The sequence below is a fragment of the Telmatherina bonti genome, assembly GCF_933228915.1.
Source record: "Telmatherina bonti genome assembly, chromosome: 21".
NCBI lineage: Eukaryota > Metazoa > Chordata > Actinopteri > Atheriniformes > Telmatherinidae > Telmatherina > Telmatherina bonti.
Genome location: NC_136630.1, coordinates 3,496,388 through 3,509,630, shown reverse-complemented (window position 1 = coordinate 3,509,630; position 13,243 = coordinate 3,496,388). Strand labels below are relative to the sequence as shown.

Here is a 13,243-nt window from a genome sequence, read left to right as displayed (position 1 = left end):
AAGCCTGGATGAACTGCACGGTGTTCAGGGATGAAGTCTCTCCCGTTGCTATGGTAATATTTTTTTAGCTACAGTAACATGAATCATTAGTAACGCAGCAGCCTAGCTGGAATAACGGGGTATCGGCCCGACAGCCCCGTCTCTGTCTACCTGTCGTTGGGGATTGCAGCATTTGATTTAAAGCACTGGGAAGTTTCCACAGCTGCTGCAGACTCCAAGAGATGAAGGGGCCTTCCACTTTCAGACTTCTATTCTGGAAGTTTATCAATGTAAAAATAAATATTTCTACATCTTGTCAAGTGTTTTCTGCTCCTACCTGTCCATCAGGCCTACAGCAAAACACTCAGACGGCTTTATTTGTTTGGTTTTTGACTTTGTGATTTGGATTTAAAACTGCTTTTACGCCTGCAGATGGCGAGCAGTCCCAGACCTCCTGTCCCTGTCCTCGCACCCTAAAAAGCCAAAGGGACACAGCTGGACATGAGAAACACACCACCAGACCTCTGAGTGGTGGGATTTATCTGACAATTACATTTTTATGGGTCTAAATGTTTTTCTTCTTCTTTTTTAAACCAAAAGAATAAAAAAAAAATCAAAAGCAGCTGGCAGGACACATAGAAGTAAAACTTCTTTAGATATCAGGAGTTATTTAGAGCCTTTAAACTGTGAAGTAGTGTGAAGTAGCTGGTCATGTGATGCGTCCGGTGTTTGACTGGTTTATTAATGTGACATTTTTAACTGAGATGAAGGCAAACAGGAAAGGAACCAGATTAGATCTGAATCGTTATTATTGGACCAACTAAAGTTGCCAGTTTACACGCTGGATAGATAAACCGATCATTTAACGTGTTTTTTTTTTTCTGAAGTTCATTCTTTGACTTCCTTCGCTGCGACTCGGCCATCTCCTGTGTGGACCAGGAAGTGCTTCGACAGACCGCCCTGAGCACTAAATCTTTTCCCACAAACGTCACAACCGAACGGTTTCTCCTTGGCGTGGACCCTCGTGTGTTTCTTCAGACACGTGCTTTGGCTGAATCTCTTTCCACAGACGTCGCAGCCAAACGGTTTCTCTCCCGTGTGCACTCTCATGTGTGTTTTCAGACACGTGCTCTGAGTAAACGTCTGGGTGCAAACATGGCAGCTAAACGGCTTCTCCCCGCTGTGGATTGTCATGTGTGTGTTCAGGTTCGTGCTCCCATTAAATCGCTTTCCGCAGGTGTTACAGACAAATGGCTTGTCGTGAACTCGCTTGTGTTTTCTCAGAGACGTGTATTGGCTGAACCTCTGACTGCAGTCGCTGCAGCTGTACGGTTTATCTCCCGAGTGCGCCCTCATGTGCGTCCGAACATCCGTCGCTCTGCAGAACGTCTGACTGCACAAGTCGCAGCTGTAGGGTTTCTCTCCGCTGTGGATCCTCATGTGAACTTCCAGGTCTTTCTTGCGAAGGCACCGTGTGCCACAGAGCTGGCAGGCAACCGCTTTGTCTCCCGCGTGGACTCTCATGTGAGTCTTCAGACTTGTGTTCTGAGTGAATCTTTTCCCACAAACGTCGCAGCCAAACAGTTTCTCCCCGCTGTGGATCCTCATGTGTGTGAGCAGATCTGTCTTCAGGCCACATCTTACGCCACAGATGTCACACACAAACGGTTTCTCCCCGCTGTGGACTCTCCGGTGCGTCTTAAGATGGATCTTTTGATAAAAATTCTTCCCACAGTCCTCACAGGAGAAAGATTTTTCCCCCGTGTGGAACATCATGTGTGTCTTCAGGGATGAGTTGTGGTTGAACCTTTGTCCACACTGGTGGCAGGCGAAGGGCTTCTCTCCCGTGTGGACTCTGACGTGCGACTTCAGGCTGGTGTTTTGGTTAAACCTTCTGCCGCAGTAGTCGCAGCCAAAGGGCTTCTCGCCTGTGTGGATTCTGATGTGCGTTTTCAGGTTTTTCTTCTGTGTGAACCGCTTGTTGCAGTAATCGCAGGCGAAAGGCTTCTCTCCCGTGTGGAGCCTCATGTGAACTTTCAGCTCTTTTTTCAGGCTGTATTTTTTACCACAGACGACACAAGCGAAAGGTTTTTCCCCCGTGTGAATCTTCATGTGCTCCGTGACGTTTGCCTTCTGATAGAATCTCTTTCCACAATCGTCGCAGGCAAACGGCTTTTCTCCGGTGTGGAATCTCATGTGAATCTTTAGATAAGCCTTCTGGATGTATCTCTTTCCACACACTTTGCAGGCGAACGGCTTCTCTCCCGTGTGGACCCTCATGTGAGTCTTCAGGTTTGCGTTTCGGTTGAATCTTTTGCCGCAGTCGTCACAGACAAACGGCTTCTCTCCCGTGTGGTCTCTCATGTGCACTTTTAGGTTTTGTTTGCGACTGAACTTTTTGCTGCAGACTTGGCAGGAGAAGTCTTTCTCTCCAGTGTGGACCCTCATGTGTTCCTTCAGACATGTCTTGTCATAGAACCGCTTTCCGCAGTCGTCGCAGAGAAAGGCTTTCTCCACTGTGTGGACCTGCATGTGTCTCTTGAGGGACTGCTTGTGGAGAAACTGTTTGTCACACTCGGAGCAGCTGAAGGATTCTTTGGCAACGTTGGAATGATCACAAACAACATCAGGACTTCGACCTGAATCAGGTTCCCCGGCTTCTGTTTCACTTCCTGGACCTGAAGATTTCTGCAGGAAAGCGTCGTTCTCTTCTGTCATAAAAGCGTCTGAAGCCTTTTCCTCAGCAGCTGGAGGTGGAAAACTGTGTGGGTTTGTGTTCCAGGCTGGTTCTGGTCCTGTACACTTCTCTTCATCAGTTTCTGGTTTAACATGTGGAGCTGAGCTGCAGGTTGGAGCTTCTGACTCTCCAGTGTCTTCAGTTTTAATCTGATGAAGATGTGCAGACGGAGGTTTCTCTTCATCATCTTCCGTCTTCACAGTAACGAGAGTGAAAGAGCACCTGGTGAAGTCGCTCTCGTCCTGTCCGTTGTGCTGCTCCTCCTCCTGACTTATCCAGTGTTCCTCCTCTTCTTCCTTTATGTGGAGTCGCTCTGGGTCCTGCTGGTCTGGACTGGGACTCCGTGCACTGGGAAGCTCTTCGATGATCACCGACAGCTGCTGAACATCTGCAGGTAACTCTGAAACAAAAGTTTACATCAAAGGACAACTTATTAAACTAATCACATCCTGTAATATTTCAATAACAAAACAAAAAATTAAAATACAATAACTGCATTGTTTCTCAAATTCAGGCCAAAATATTGAGAAAAGTAAACAACATGCAAAGAGATGCAGCATCCAGGACATGTGTGTTGCCATTAATCATTAGATCAGTTACCTCCTGGTCTAATGGGACTAAATCCACTAAAAGCAGTGGAATCGTCCTTTATATGAATCATAAATCAGAAACTAAGTCCAGCAATGGGAGGCTGTTGTCTCTGTCCCTGCTCAGCGCCGTCCTTTAAAACCTGAACAGCTTGATGTTATTCCTCTGAAACAAACAAGGTCGTCCTACACACTGTTTACAGTTCTCCTATGCCCCGATGCGTACACAGATGTGTGCACGTGCACACACACAGGTGACCACACACACCAGCACACACACTGACTGTTGTAAAACACGTAGCTTCATCTTCTGCAGCTTCAAAGGAACTAAAACATCTCAGATCTGAAGATCCTCCCAGTTTAGTTTCAGTAAAACATCTGGGTTGCACGACGTCAGGAATACATGCAACAATCCTGATGATGATGATGATGATGATGATGATGATGATGATGATACTCTGTCACCTCCGAGTTTCATTGTTCAGTAGTTAAAGTGATGATGGTGGAGGAGGTCATGATGATGTTCAGTCTCAGAAAGAGGCATAAAAACAGGTCTGCTGTCAGAAATAAACATCGCAGCTTCTTCTTTGTTCCTTTTACAGGCCACACATCCCATCAGCTTCCCCGGTTCTGTGTGGTTCCTCCCTTTTTCCTGTCAGGGAACGGATCTGCAACAGCCCTGAAGGTCCTTACAAGCACTTCATGGAAGGATCTGCGTCCAACTGGACAGTCCACCAGAACCTTCCTACGATGTCCTCTACTGTCTGATTTCCTGCTTGTGTTGTTCTGTGTGTGTGTTGACTCATATGTATGAGTATGGCGAATATGGCGGACACCCTGTTGCCGTGGCAACAGGTGTATGATTGACTTTTTTGGTCACCTTTAAGTGGTAGACATGGTAGGTCAAAGTAGTCTTTTTTTTAACCAATTCTATGTGGCCATTTTTGGCGTTTCTAGGGGGCGCTGTTGAGCCATTTTTGCATTGAAGTGTATTCAAACCCTATATTATCAACATTTTCACCGGGCTTGAGGTGTGTGCCAAGTTTCACAACTTTTCACAGGGGCTAAGGGGGTCAAAATTGAGTGAGTTGTGCTTTCTTTCCATTCTAGATTGCGCCGTCTGTTGGCAGCAAATTGTAGTAGCGCGGACTTGCCATCTAAAAAATAAAAAAATTAGAAAAAAAAACCCTAAAAAATGTGGTATTTTTTTCTGAGGATTTCATGCCGGTTTGGAGGGTGTGTTGCAAGAATTTTTTTTTTTGCATATTTTTGCTCTTTCAAGACTTGTTATGATGAGTGTCCATGGCAACGAAAGACTTGTTTACAATCAGGATCAACTAATTAAACTCCCAAATCAGGATTATCAGCGAAACAACACATCAAATCCCAATGGAGTTGAAAAGAAAGAGAAGAGGATGCAGAGCAGGAGTCAGAGAGCGAAGAAAGTGATGGAGATTTAAACCATATCTCCTGACCGTCCTCATGGGTAATGTGAGATCGCTAGCTAACAAAACGGACGCACTCGAGATGCTAACAAGGTCTCAGAAAGAATACAGAGAGTGCAGTATTATGTGTTTCACCGAGACATGGCTGCATGAACACATCCCTGACTGTAATGTGTCTGTACCGGGCTTTAAAACGGTCCGTGCAGACTGCAGTAGACAACACAGCGGAAAGCTAAAGCGTGGTGGAATTGCAGTGCTGGTTAACCAGTGTTGGTGTCATCCTGGACATGTTACTGTCAAGGAGAAGATATGCACAAGGGACATGGAACTGTTAGCTGTGAGCTTCCGTCCATATTATTTACGCAGAGAGTTTACCTGTGTTATTCTGGTAGCGGTTTATATAATACCTGGTACCGCACCAGACACAGCCTGTGATGTCATCAGCTCCGTCGTTGCTCGGCTACAAACACAGCATCCAAACTCATTCATGGTGATCTCCGGAGACTTCAACAACATCTCCCTCTCTGCAACTCTACCAACATTCCAGCAGTTTGTCAGCTGCTCCACCAGAGAAAATAAGATGTTGGACTTATTTTATGCAAATATGAATAATGGATCCAGTTGTTCTGCCCTGCCTCCTTTAGGAAGATCTGACCATAATCTGGTTCTTCTCACCTCCACCTACAAGCCCATCGTTCAGCAGCAACCAGTCATCACAAAGACTATCAAAATCTGGTCTGCTGAAGCTGAAGATGCTCTTAGAGGAGGCTTTGAGGCTACAGACTGGAACGTCCTCTGTGAACCTCATGGAGACGACGACAACGCCATGACTGAGTGTGTGACAGATTACATAAACTTCTGTGTGGACAGCATCGTCCCAACAAGAACAGTGAGGTGCTTCCCCAATAACAAACCCTGGATCACCAGTGACCTGAAAAAGCTGCTGAACATCAAAAAGAAAGCCTTCAGGGATGGAGACAGGGAGTTATTGAGGGCAACACAAAAACAACTTAAAACACAAACTAAGAAGTGCAAGGAGGACTACAGGAAGAAGTTAGAAAGTCAGCTCCAGCAGAATAACCTGAGGGATGTGTGGTCTGGAATGAAGAAGATCACCGGCTTCAAGTTAAAGGGGGACCAGCCTGATGGAGGTCTGGACAGAGCTAATGAGCTGAACATATTCTTCAACAGGTTCAGTTCACCCCCTACCTCCAGCCCAACAGACCACACACCCTCCATAAGCCCACTGCTTTCCTGTCACGCCTCCAATCTGTCACCCTGCAGCTCAGTCATGGACCAGAACACAGCTTCATCTCCCTCCACATCAGGACATCCTGAGACCTCCACCTTGTTTGTCTCCTGCAATCAGGTTAAGAAGCAACTTGAGAAACTGAACCAGAACAAGGCTGCAGGTCCAGATGGTGTCAGTCCCAGAGTTCTCAAGACCTGCTCAGAACAACTATGTCCGATTCTCCAGCACCTTTTCAACACCAGTCTGAGACAAAATAGAGTCCCAGTGCTGTGGAAAACCTCCTGCCTTGTTCCAGTGCCTAAAAAAACACAACCAGCTGAACCAAGTGACTACAGACCAGTTGCCCTGACATCTCACATCATGAAAGTCCTGGAGAGACTCTTACTGGCTCACCTCAACAAGCAAGTAAACACCTTTCAGGACCCATTCCAGTTTGCATATCGTAATGGACTTGGGGTTGAAGATGCCATCATATACCTGCTCCAGAGAGCACACTCTCATCTGGACCATTCAGGCAGCACTCTGAGGGTCATGTTCTTTCATTTCTCAAGTGCTTTTAATACCATTCAGCCGGCTTTGTTATGTGAGAAGCTCCATAAATTCCAGGTGGATACCTCCACAACCACCTGGATCTATGACTACCTCACAAACAGACCCCAGTTTGTGAGACTGAAAGGTTGTGTGTCTGAGATGGAGGTCAGCAGCACTGGTGCACCACAAGGAACTGTACTCTGGCCATTCCTCTTCACTCTGTACACCTCAGACTTCCAGTACAACTCTGAGTCCTGTCATCTGCAGAAATACTCTGATGACTCTGCAGTTGTGGGGTGTATCAGGGATGGACAAGAAGCAGAGTACAGAGAACTGGTCAGTCAGTTTGTTAAATGGTGCGGTGACAATCATCTCATATTAAATAGCAGCAAAACAAAAGAGATGATTGTTGACTTCAGGAGGAAGAAGAATAAACAAAGCACTGTTTCCATCCTGGGAGAGGAGGTGGAGGTGGTGGAGGAATACAAGTATCTTGGAGTTCAGCTGGACAACAAACTGGACTGGAAATGCAACACTGACTACATCTACAAGAAAGGTCAGAGCAGACTGTACTTCTTAAGGAAGCTGAGATGGTTTAACGTCTGCACCAAGATGTTGCATATCTTCTATAAGTCTGTTGTGGAGAGTGCAGTCAGCTTTGCAGCATCTGCTGGGGTAGTAGCATCAGAACCAGAGACTTGAAGAGAATCAACAAACTGATCCAGAAAGCTGCTTCTGTGCTTGGAGTAACTCTGGAGCCGCTGGAGCTGATTGTCCAAAGAAGAATGCTGCACAAGCTGATGAAGATGATGGAGGATTCTTCACACCCTCTCCACAACACAGTGATGAAACAACAAAGTGTGTTCAGTGAGAGGCTTCTTCAGGTCCGATGTAAGACTGAAAGATACAGAAGATCATTCCTGCCAGCAGCCATCAGCCTCCGGAACAAGACCTCCTCTAGTTATTATTATTATATATTACAATATTGAATTTCCCTTTGGGATTAATAAAGTATTTTTCATTTCATTTCATTAATATATGGCCCTTTTCCATCAGTATCAGCTTGTCTCAACTCACCTCGACTCGTCTCAGCTTGGTCCGGTTTCTTTCCATTACAGTTTAGTACCAGGTCTAAAAGAGGCGTGGTTTGTGTGAAATCACTGTCATGTCAGTATTGTGCACGACAAGCTCTCTAACAACACAGGACCGAGAGGCAACCTGCTACTTGCTCTGCGGCTTGCCAGTCGCTGACCATAAATCGTCTCCATCTGCTGGAACCACTTCCAGTCTCGTCCGTTTGATCCACTCCGACCATCGTGGACCTGCCGATTGTCACTTTGGAGCTTTTTCAGCTTCTGCTGGAAACTCCGTTGCTAGCCGTAGACAATGAGTCGGAAAGCTCTTGATAGATGTTTTCATTTCGTGTCGCTCCATCTGGTTCCCTCTGTATCCTTTCCTCAGCAACCAAAGAAACGTCTCCACCTCAGTGTTGGACCACGGAACAGACTTTTGTTGCGCCATTGCTTGTTGTAATGTAAACAACTTGGAGTCGCTCTTCCAGTGATGTCACTCCCTGACCTCTGATTGGCCGCGCCCCTGACCAATAGCAGCATGCAGTCTGGTGACGTCACACACAACCTGACTCAGCTCGCTAAGAACCCTCCAAACCGAGGTGAGTTAAGCTGAGATGAGCTGATACTGATGGAAAAGGGCTGTAAGATGCTTTGGTAAAAAGCGTCTGCTAAACGACTGTAGAATAGAATAGAATAGAATAGAATAGAATAGAATAGAATAAAAAATACGAACATATCAGAGGTAGAAGATGGACGAGCCGCTCTGTTCTCGTCTTGAGCTCCAAGCAGAAACAGAACTTTACCTCAACTTTCTCCATTTAGGTTCATTTTTTCACAAAGCTTTAAAACGAGTTTCTCTCTTAATCAGTTTCTTAGCGAGGATGCAGCCGACCTGTGATCAGCTGACCCGAAGGACGCAGGCTAAAAACCGCAGTTGTTCTACGTTCTTCTTACTTGAAGAGGGAGATCGGGTACCTGTCAATCAAAAGGACACGCCCCTAAATATGCCGAACTTCGAGATTAAATTACTTTTAAACGGCGACTTAGAAAAAAATTCACTCCCCCCACAGTTGTCATGAAGGTAAACCTGACCTATTAAACCTAAAATGGATTTTTGTACCAAATGGATTTCTGCTGTGAACATGTTTATTTCTGCTGTAAACGTGTTTATTTCTGCTGTGAACATGTTTATTTCTGCTGTAAACGTGTTTATTTCTGCTGTAAACATGTTTATTCCTGCTGTGAAGTTGGTCTTTTTAACATGGGAGTCTGTGGGGATTTGCTCTGTTTTGCAGCCCCTAGTGGATGAAGGAGGAACTGCAGTTTTATGCACTTCCACATAGGCTTCACTTTTAACTGCCGGAGGCGCCGTCAATCTTTCATATACGGTCTATGTTTAAACCCTAAAGTCCTACATCTACAAAATATTAGGAGCACAAGTTCAGCGAAGAAGAAAAGCATCGAGCCCCTCATGACAAATCTTCGGTTGCATGTGCAACCTCAACGGAAAGCCGAACCAAGTTGAAGTTCTGGAGGAGCTTTGTCTAAAGCAGGAATGTCAAACTCTGGTCCTCCAGGGCCAAGACCCTGCAGGTTTTAGAGGTTTCCCCTCTTCAACACAGCTGAGGAACGAGTCATTGTGCAGATCTTGATCTAAAGGAACTGGCTGGACGTGTCCGAGTGGTTTATATTCCACCAGACTCACCGCTGTGCTTGTTCCAAAGGGACACTACTGATAAATCCAAAGAGGTTTTTTTGAAAAAAAAAAACACTAGTGTGTGTTACAAGCTGAGTTAATGTGTTACAGAGGAACAGGTGTGTCTGACTTACTGAAATCTTTGCTGTCTGATGTCTGCTCCAGTTCCGACGTGGCTGCTGCAGGTAAGGGGGGCGCCACACCGAACGCTCTGGGATCGTCTGGTTGAAGACCCGTCTTTTGAGGCATCCCTGCTCCAACTCTGATCCCAGTCCTAGTTAACAGCTCAGAGGTGTTCCTGTGGGGTTTTTCAGATTTTACGCCGGATCTTCAGCTGGTTTTCTACAACAGCCGTCTGAAACAGGAATGACAAAGTTTTCCATCGGAATAACAGACAACCTGGAAAGAACACGTGTTTTTCTGGTCGTGGACTCCTAAGTAGTAGAGAAAAAGTGTTGTTCCTGCTCCAACAGCTCCACAGACTTCTGATCCAATAAAAAATTTTGTTTTAAACTAATTCTTAATGCTCTAAAAGTTTCTAAATGCCTCCTTCCTGAAACTACAGCCCTCCTGATTAGCTGTTAACAGCCGTTTCCCAGAGGTTCCCCTCTGCCTTACGGACATCTGAGGGTTTATTTGTTCTCTGTAGCTCTGAGCTGCGTTTAACGCCCATACGTCCACAGAAAACACCTCCCCAGACATCAGCACTGAGCACAACACCAACAAGCCGAACATATTCATGATCCTCACAGCTTTTACCTGACCTGATGGAGAGCGTAACACGCGCTGAACGGGTCGTCTGCTTCATACGACCACATCTATAAAGCTGCTCTGTTCAACACATCGGAGATGAGCGTCCTGCAGCAGCAGCCAGTCCAAAGCACTAAATTTGCATCGATTTGAGGTTGATTTGCATGCAGAGCAGGACATCCGGTTTACTCAGTCACTTCAGACCCGAGTGGGACGGATTTACGAGCCGAGTTTGTTCTGGACGTAGAATCAGGTGGTTTAATTCCAAACAGCATGTCTGCTGCAGACCCAACAGGACGCACATCTGGGAGCAGCAGCGCTGTTTCTATGGAAACAGATTGTAAAAGAGGTGTGAACCATGAGAGGGGCGCGCGCACACACACACACACACACACACACACACACACACACACACACACACACAGTTCTAATTAAAACTGATCTTAGAAAATCTGTTTTGAACATTTTGTTCAGCGTGGTAACTTCTATGAGGCGCTGCGATGGACTGGCGGGCTGTCCAGGTGTACCCCGCCTTTCGCCCAGAGAACGCTGGGATAGGCTCCAGCTCCCCGCGACCCTGAATCGGACCAAGCGGTTAGGATGATGAATGAATGGATGGCATCCGCTGAAGGAAAACTGATATTTCTCAACATCTACTGTGAACACACACATTTCATGATGTCCATGAGGGATGTGATGAGACATAAACACCAGATCTGATCTGCTCTGGATCCTCTCACACCTACTAATGCGGCTGTGACGATACGCTTCTGTCCCAATCCGATTAGGATTTTCTGGGTGCCGATTCGATTTAAATTGCGATTTTTTAAATGTTTCAAAATTGCTGATTTTTGTAGATTGAAAACAAAAAAACTTATAAAACCAAGTTAAAGTTCTGGAGGAGCTTTGTCTAAAGCAGGAATGTCAAACTCTGGTCCTCCAGGGCCAAGACCCTGCAGGTTTTAGAGGTTTCCCCTCTTCAACACAGCTGAGGAACGAGTCATTGTGCAGATCTTGATCTAAAGGAACTGGCTGGACGTGTCCGAGTGGTTTATATTCCACCAGACTCACCGCTGTGCTTGTTCCAAAGGGACACTACTGATAAATCCAAAGAGGTTTTTTTGAAAAAAGCAACAGTCGCCAGACCCTCATTCTGCTGCTGTAACGCCCAAGAAGACGAGTAAAAAGATAAATAAAACCAATAAAAATGACAACAATTTTAAAGTCCATTAATTTTATTTAATTAAAAAAATTTATTTTAAAATTATGAAACAAAAAAAATCCAGATTTTCGATTTTTTGATTCGATCCCCCCCCCCCCCTCCCCCACCTACTAACCAACAAGACGTCTGAAGTTTACAGTAGAATAAAAACAAACATCTGTCAGGACCAGAGCTGAATGCAACTTGATGTGAAACCAAATTATTTCCATTACAGGATTAGTTTCCATAAATTCCCAGTCTTGTTCCAGGATTTCTGAATATTCAGACATTTCTCCTCAGCATGATGTTAACCTGCAGAGGCAGAACAGAGAGACTCCTTCCATGCAGACAGATCGGCTCCATCAGTTTTCTGCTTCTGTCAGTCTGGTCCAGTCTGGTCCGGTTTGGTCTGGTCCGGTCTGGTCCGGTTCAGTCCGGTCCAGTCTGGTCCAGTCTGGTCCAGTCCGGTCCAGTCTGGTCCAATCTGGTCCAGTCTGGTCCGGTTTGGTTCAGTCCGGTCTGGTCCGATCTGGTCCAGTCTGGTCCGGTCTGGTCCAATCTGGTCCAGTCTGGTCCAGTCTGCTCCAGTCTGCTCTAGTCTGGTCCGGTCCGATCTGGTCCAGTCTGGTCCAATCTGGTCCAGTCTGGTCCGGTTTGGTTCAGTCCGGTCTGGTCCGATCTGGTCCAGTCTGGTCCGGTCTGGTCCGGTCTGGTCCAATCTGGTCCAGTCTGCTCCAGTCTGGTCCGGTCCGATCTGGTCCAGTCTGCTCTAGTCTGGTCCAGTCTGGTCCAATCTGGTCCAGTCTGCTCCAGTCTGCTCTAGTCTGGTCCGGTCCGATCTGGTCCAGTCTGCTCTAGTCTGGTCCAGTCTGGTCCGGTTAGAGCAGTCTGGTCCAGTCTGCTCTAGTCTGGTCCGGTCCGATCTGGTCCAGTCTGCTCTAGTCTGGTCTGGTCCGGTCCGATCTGGTCCAGTCTGCTCTAGTCTGGTCTGGTCCGGTCCGATCTGGTCCAGTCTGGTCCGGTTTGGTTCAGTCCGGTCTGGTCCGATCTGGTCCAGTCTGCTCTAGTCTGGTCCGGTCTGGTCCAATCTGCTCTAGTCTGGTCCAGTCTGCTCTAGTCTGGTCCAATCTGGTCCAGAAACACAACACTTCTGGTGTTTATGCAGAAATGTAGTTATAATCCTATAAGAAGTTATAATCCTATAAGAAGTTATAATCCTATAAGAAGAAGAGAACGAGCTGAATGTGCTGGTAGTCATGTTCTACTAAACCACTAGTTAACACCTGACTGGGTGGGTTAACTTACCTGTCCGGCGGGAAATGACGTCACTGCCTCTGTAAACACCTGTCCATCATTAGAAGATGCTGATCTTTGTTTTCTGATGTCCGTATTCTCGGTTTCTCTCTTCAACAACGAGGTTTCACGATGTTTCGCTTTTTTCTCATCAAAGCCAAACGGCTCGCGAGCAGCACCATCCGCTCCGCGCGCGCAGGCGTCCCGACAGCCGCATCTGGACCGAACCGCTGGAGGTCCTGGACGCTACGGTACCACACCTGGCCCAGAGGGCTGCTCTGACCTGGAGACCCGTCCAGAGCTCAGCTCGCAGCCCCCAGACTGCAGACAGACATCCCGGTGCCAACGAGCTCCCAGAATCCTTTGCACAAACACAACATGGCGACAGAAAACAGATCTACGTTTCTCACGTCTATAGATTCTCATCATGAATTTACAACTTACACATACTTTTAAACCTGTTAGCTGAATAATTCAATGTATAAACTATATTACAGTGTTATCAGCTGATATTAATGGTTGCTACGTCGTAGCGTAGCAGATATGAAAAAACTATTTAAATGAAGAGGTTCAGTCAAAGAAACAGATGTACGGAAGCACAGAGCTGCCATCCTAATAAAAATAAGTTTGGGCCTTATCGCGTTATAACGTGATAGTTCATTGTAAAAAGTGAAATGTATGACATTTTAACATAAGTTT

At 46.2% G+C, this 13,243-nt stretch overlaps 1 protein-coding gene across 1 annotated transcript; it reads right to left on the bottom strand.

The window, feature by feature from the left end:
• Positions 1-524: 524 nt before the first annotated feature.
• Positions 525-12,878, bottom strand: LOC306771828 (uncharacterized protein). The gene is made up of 3 exons (XM_079261147.1): positions 12,557-12,878; positions 9,435-9,655; positions 525-3,116 (listed from the first exon to the last, which is right to left on the bottom strand). The coding sequence occupies exons 2-3, from the start codon at positions 9,547-9,549 to the stop codon at positions 868-870; spliced, it is 2,364 nt and encodes a 787-aa protein (XP_079117273.1). The 5' UTR covers positions 9,550-9,655; positions 12,557-12,878; the 3' UTR covers positions 525-867.
• Between the last annotated feature and the right edge of the window lie 365 nt (positions 12,879-13,243).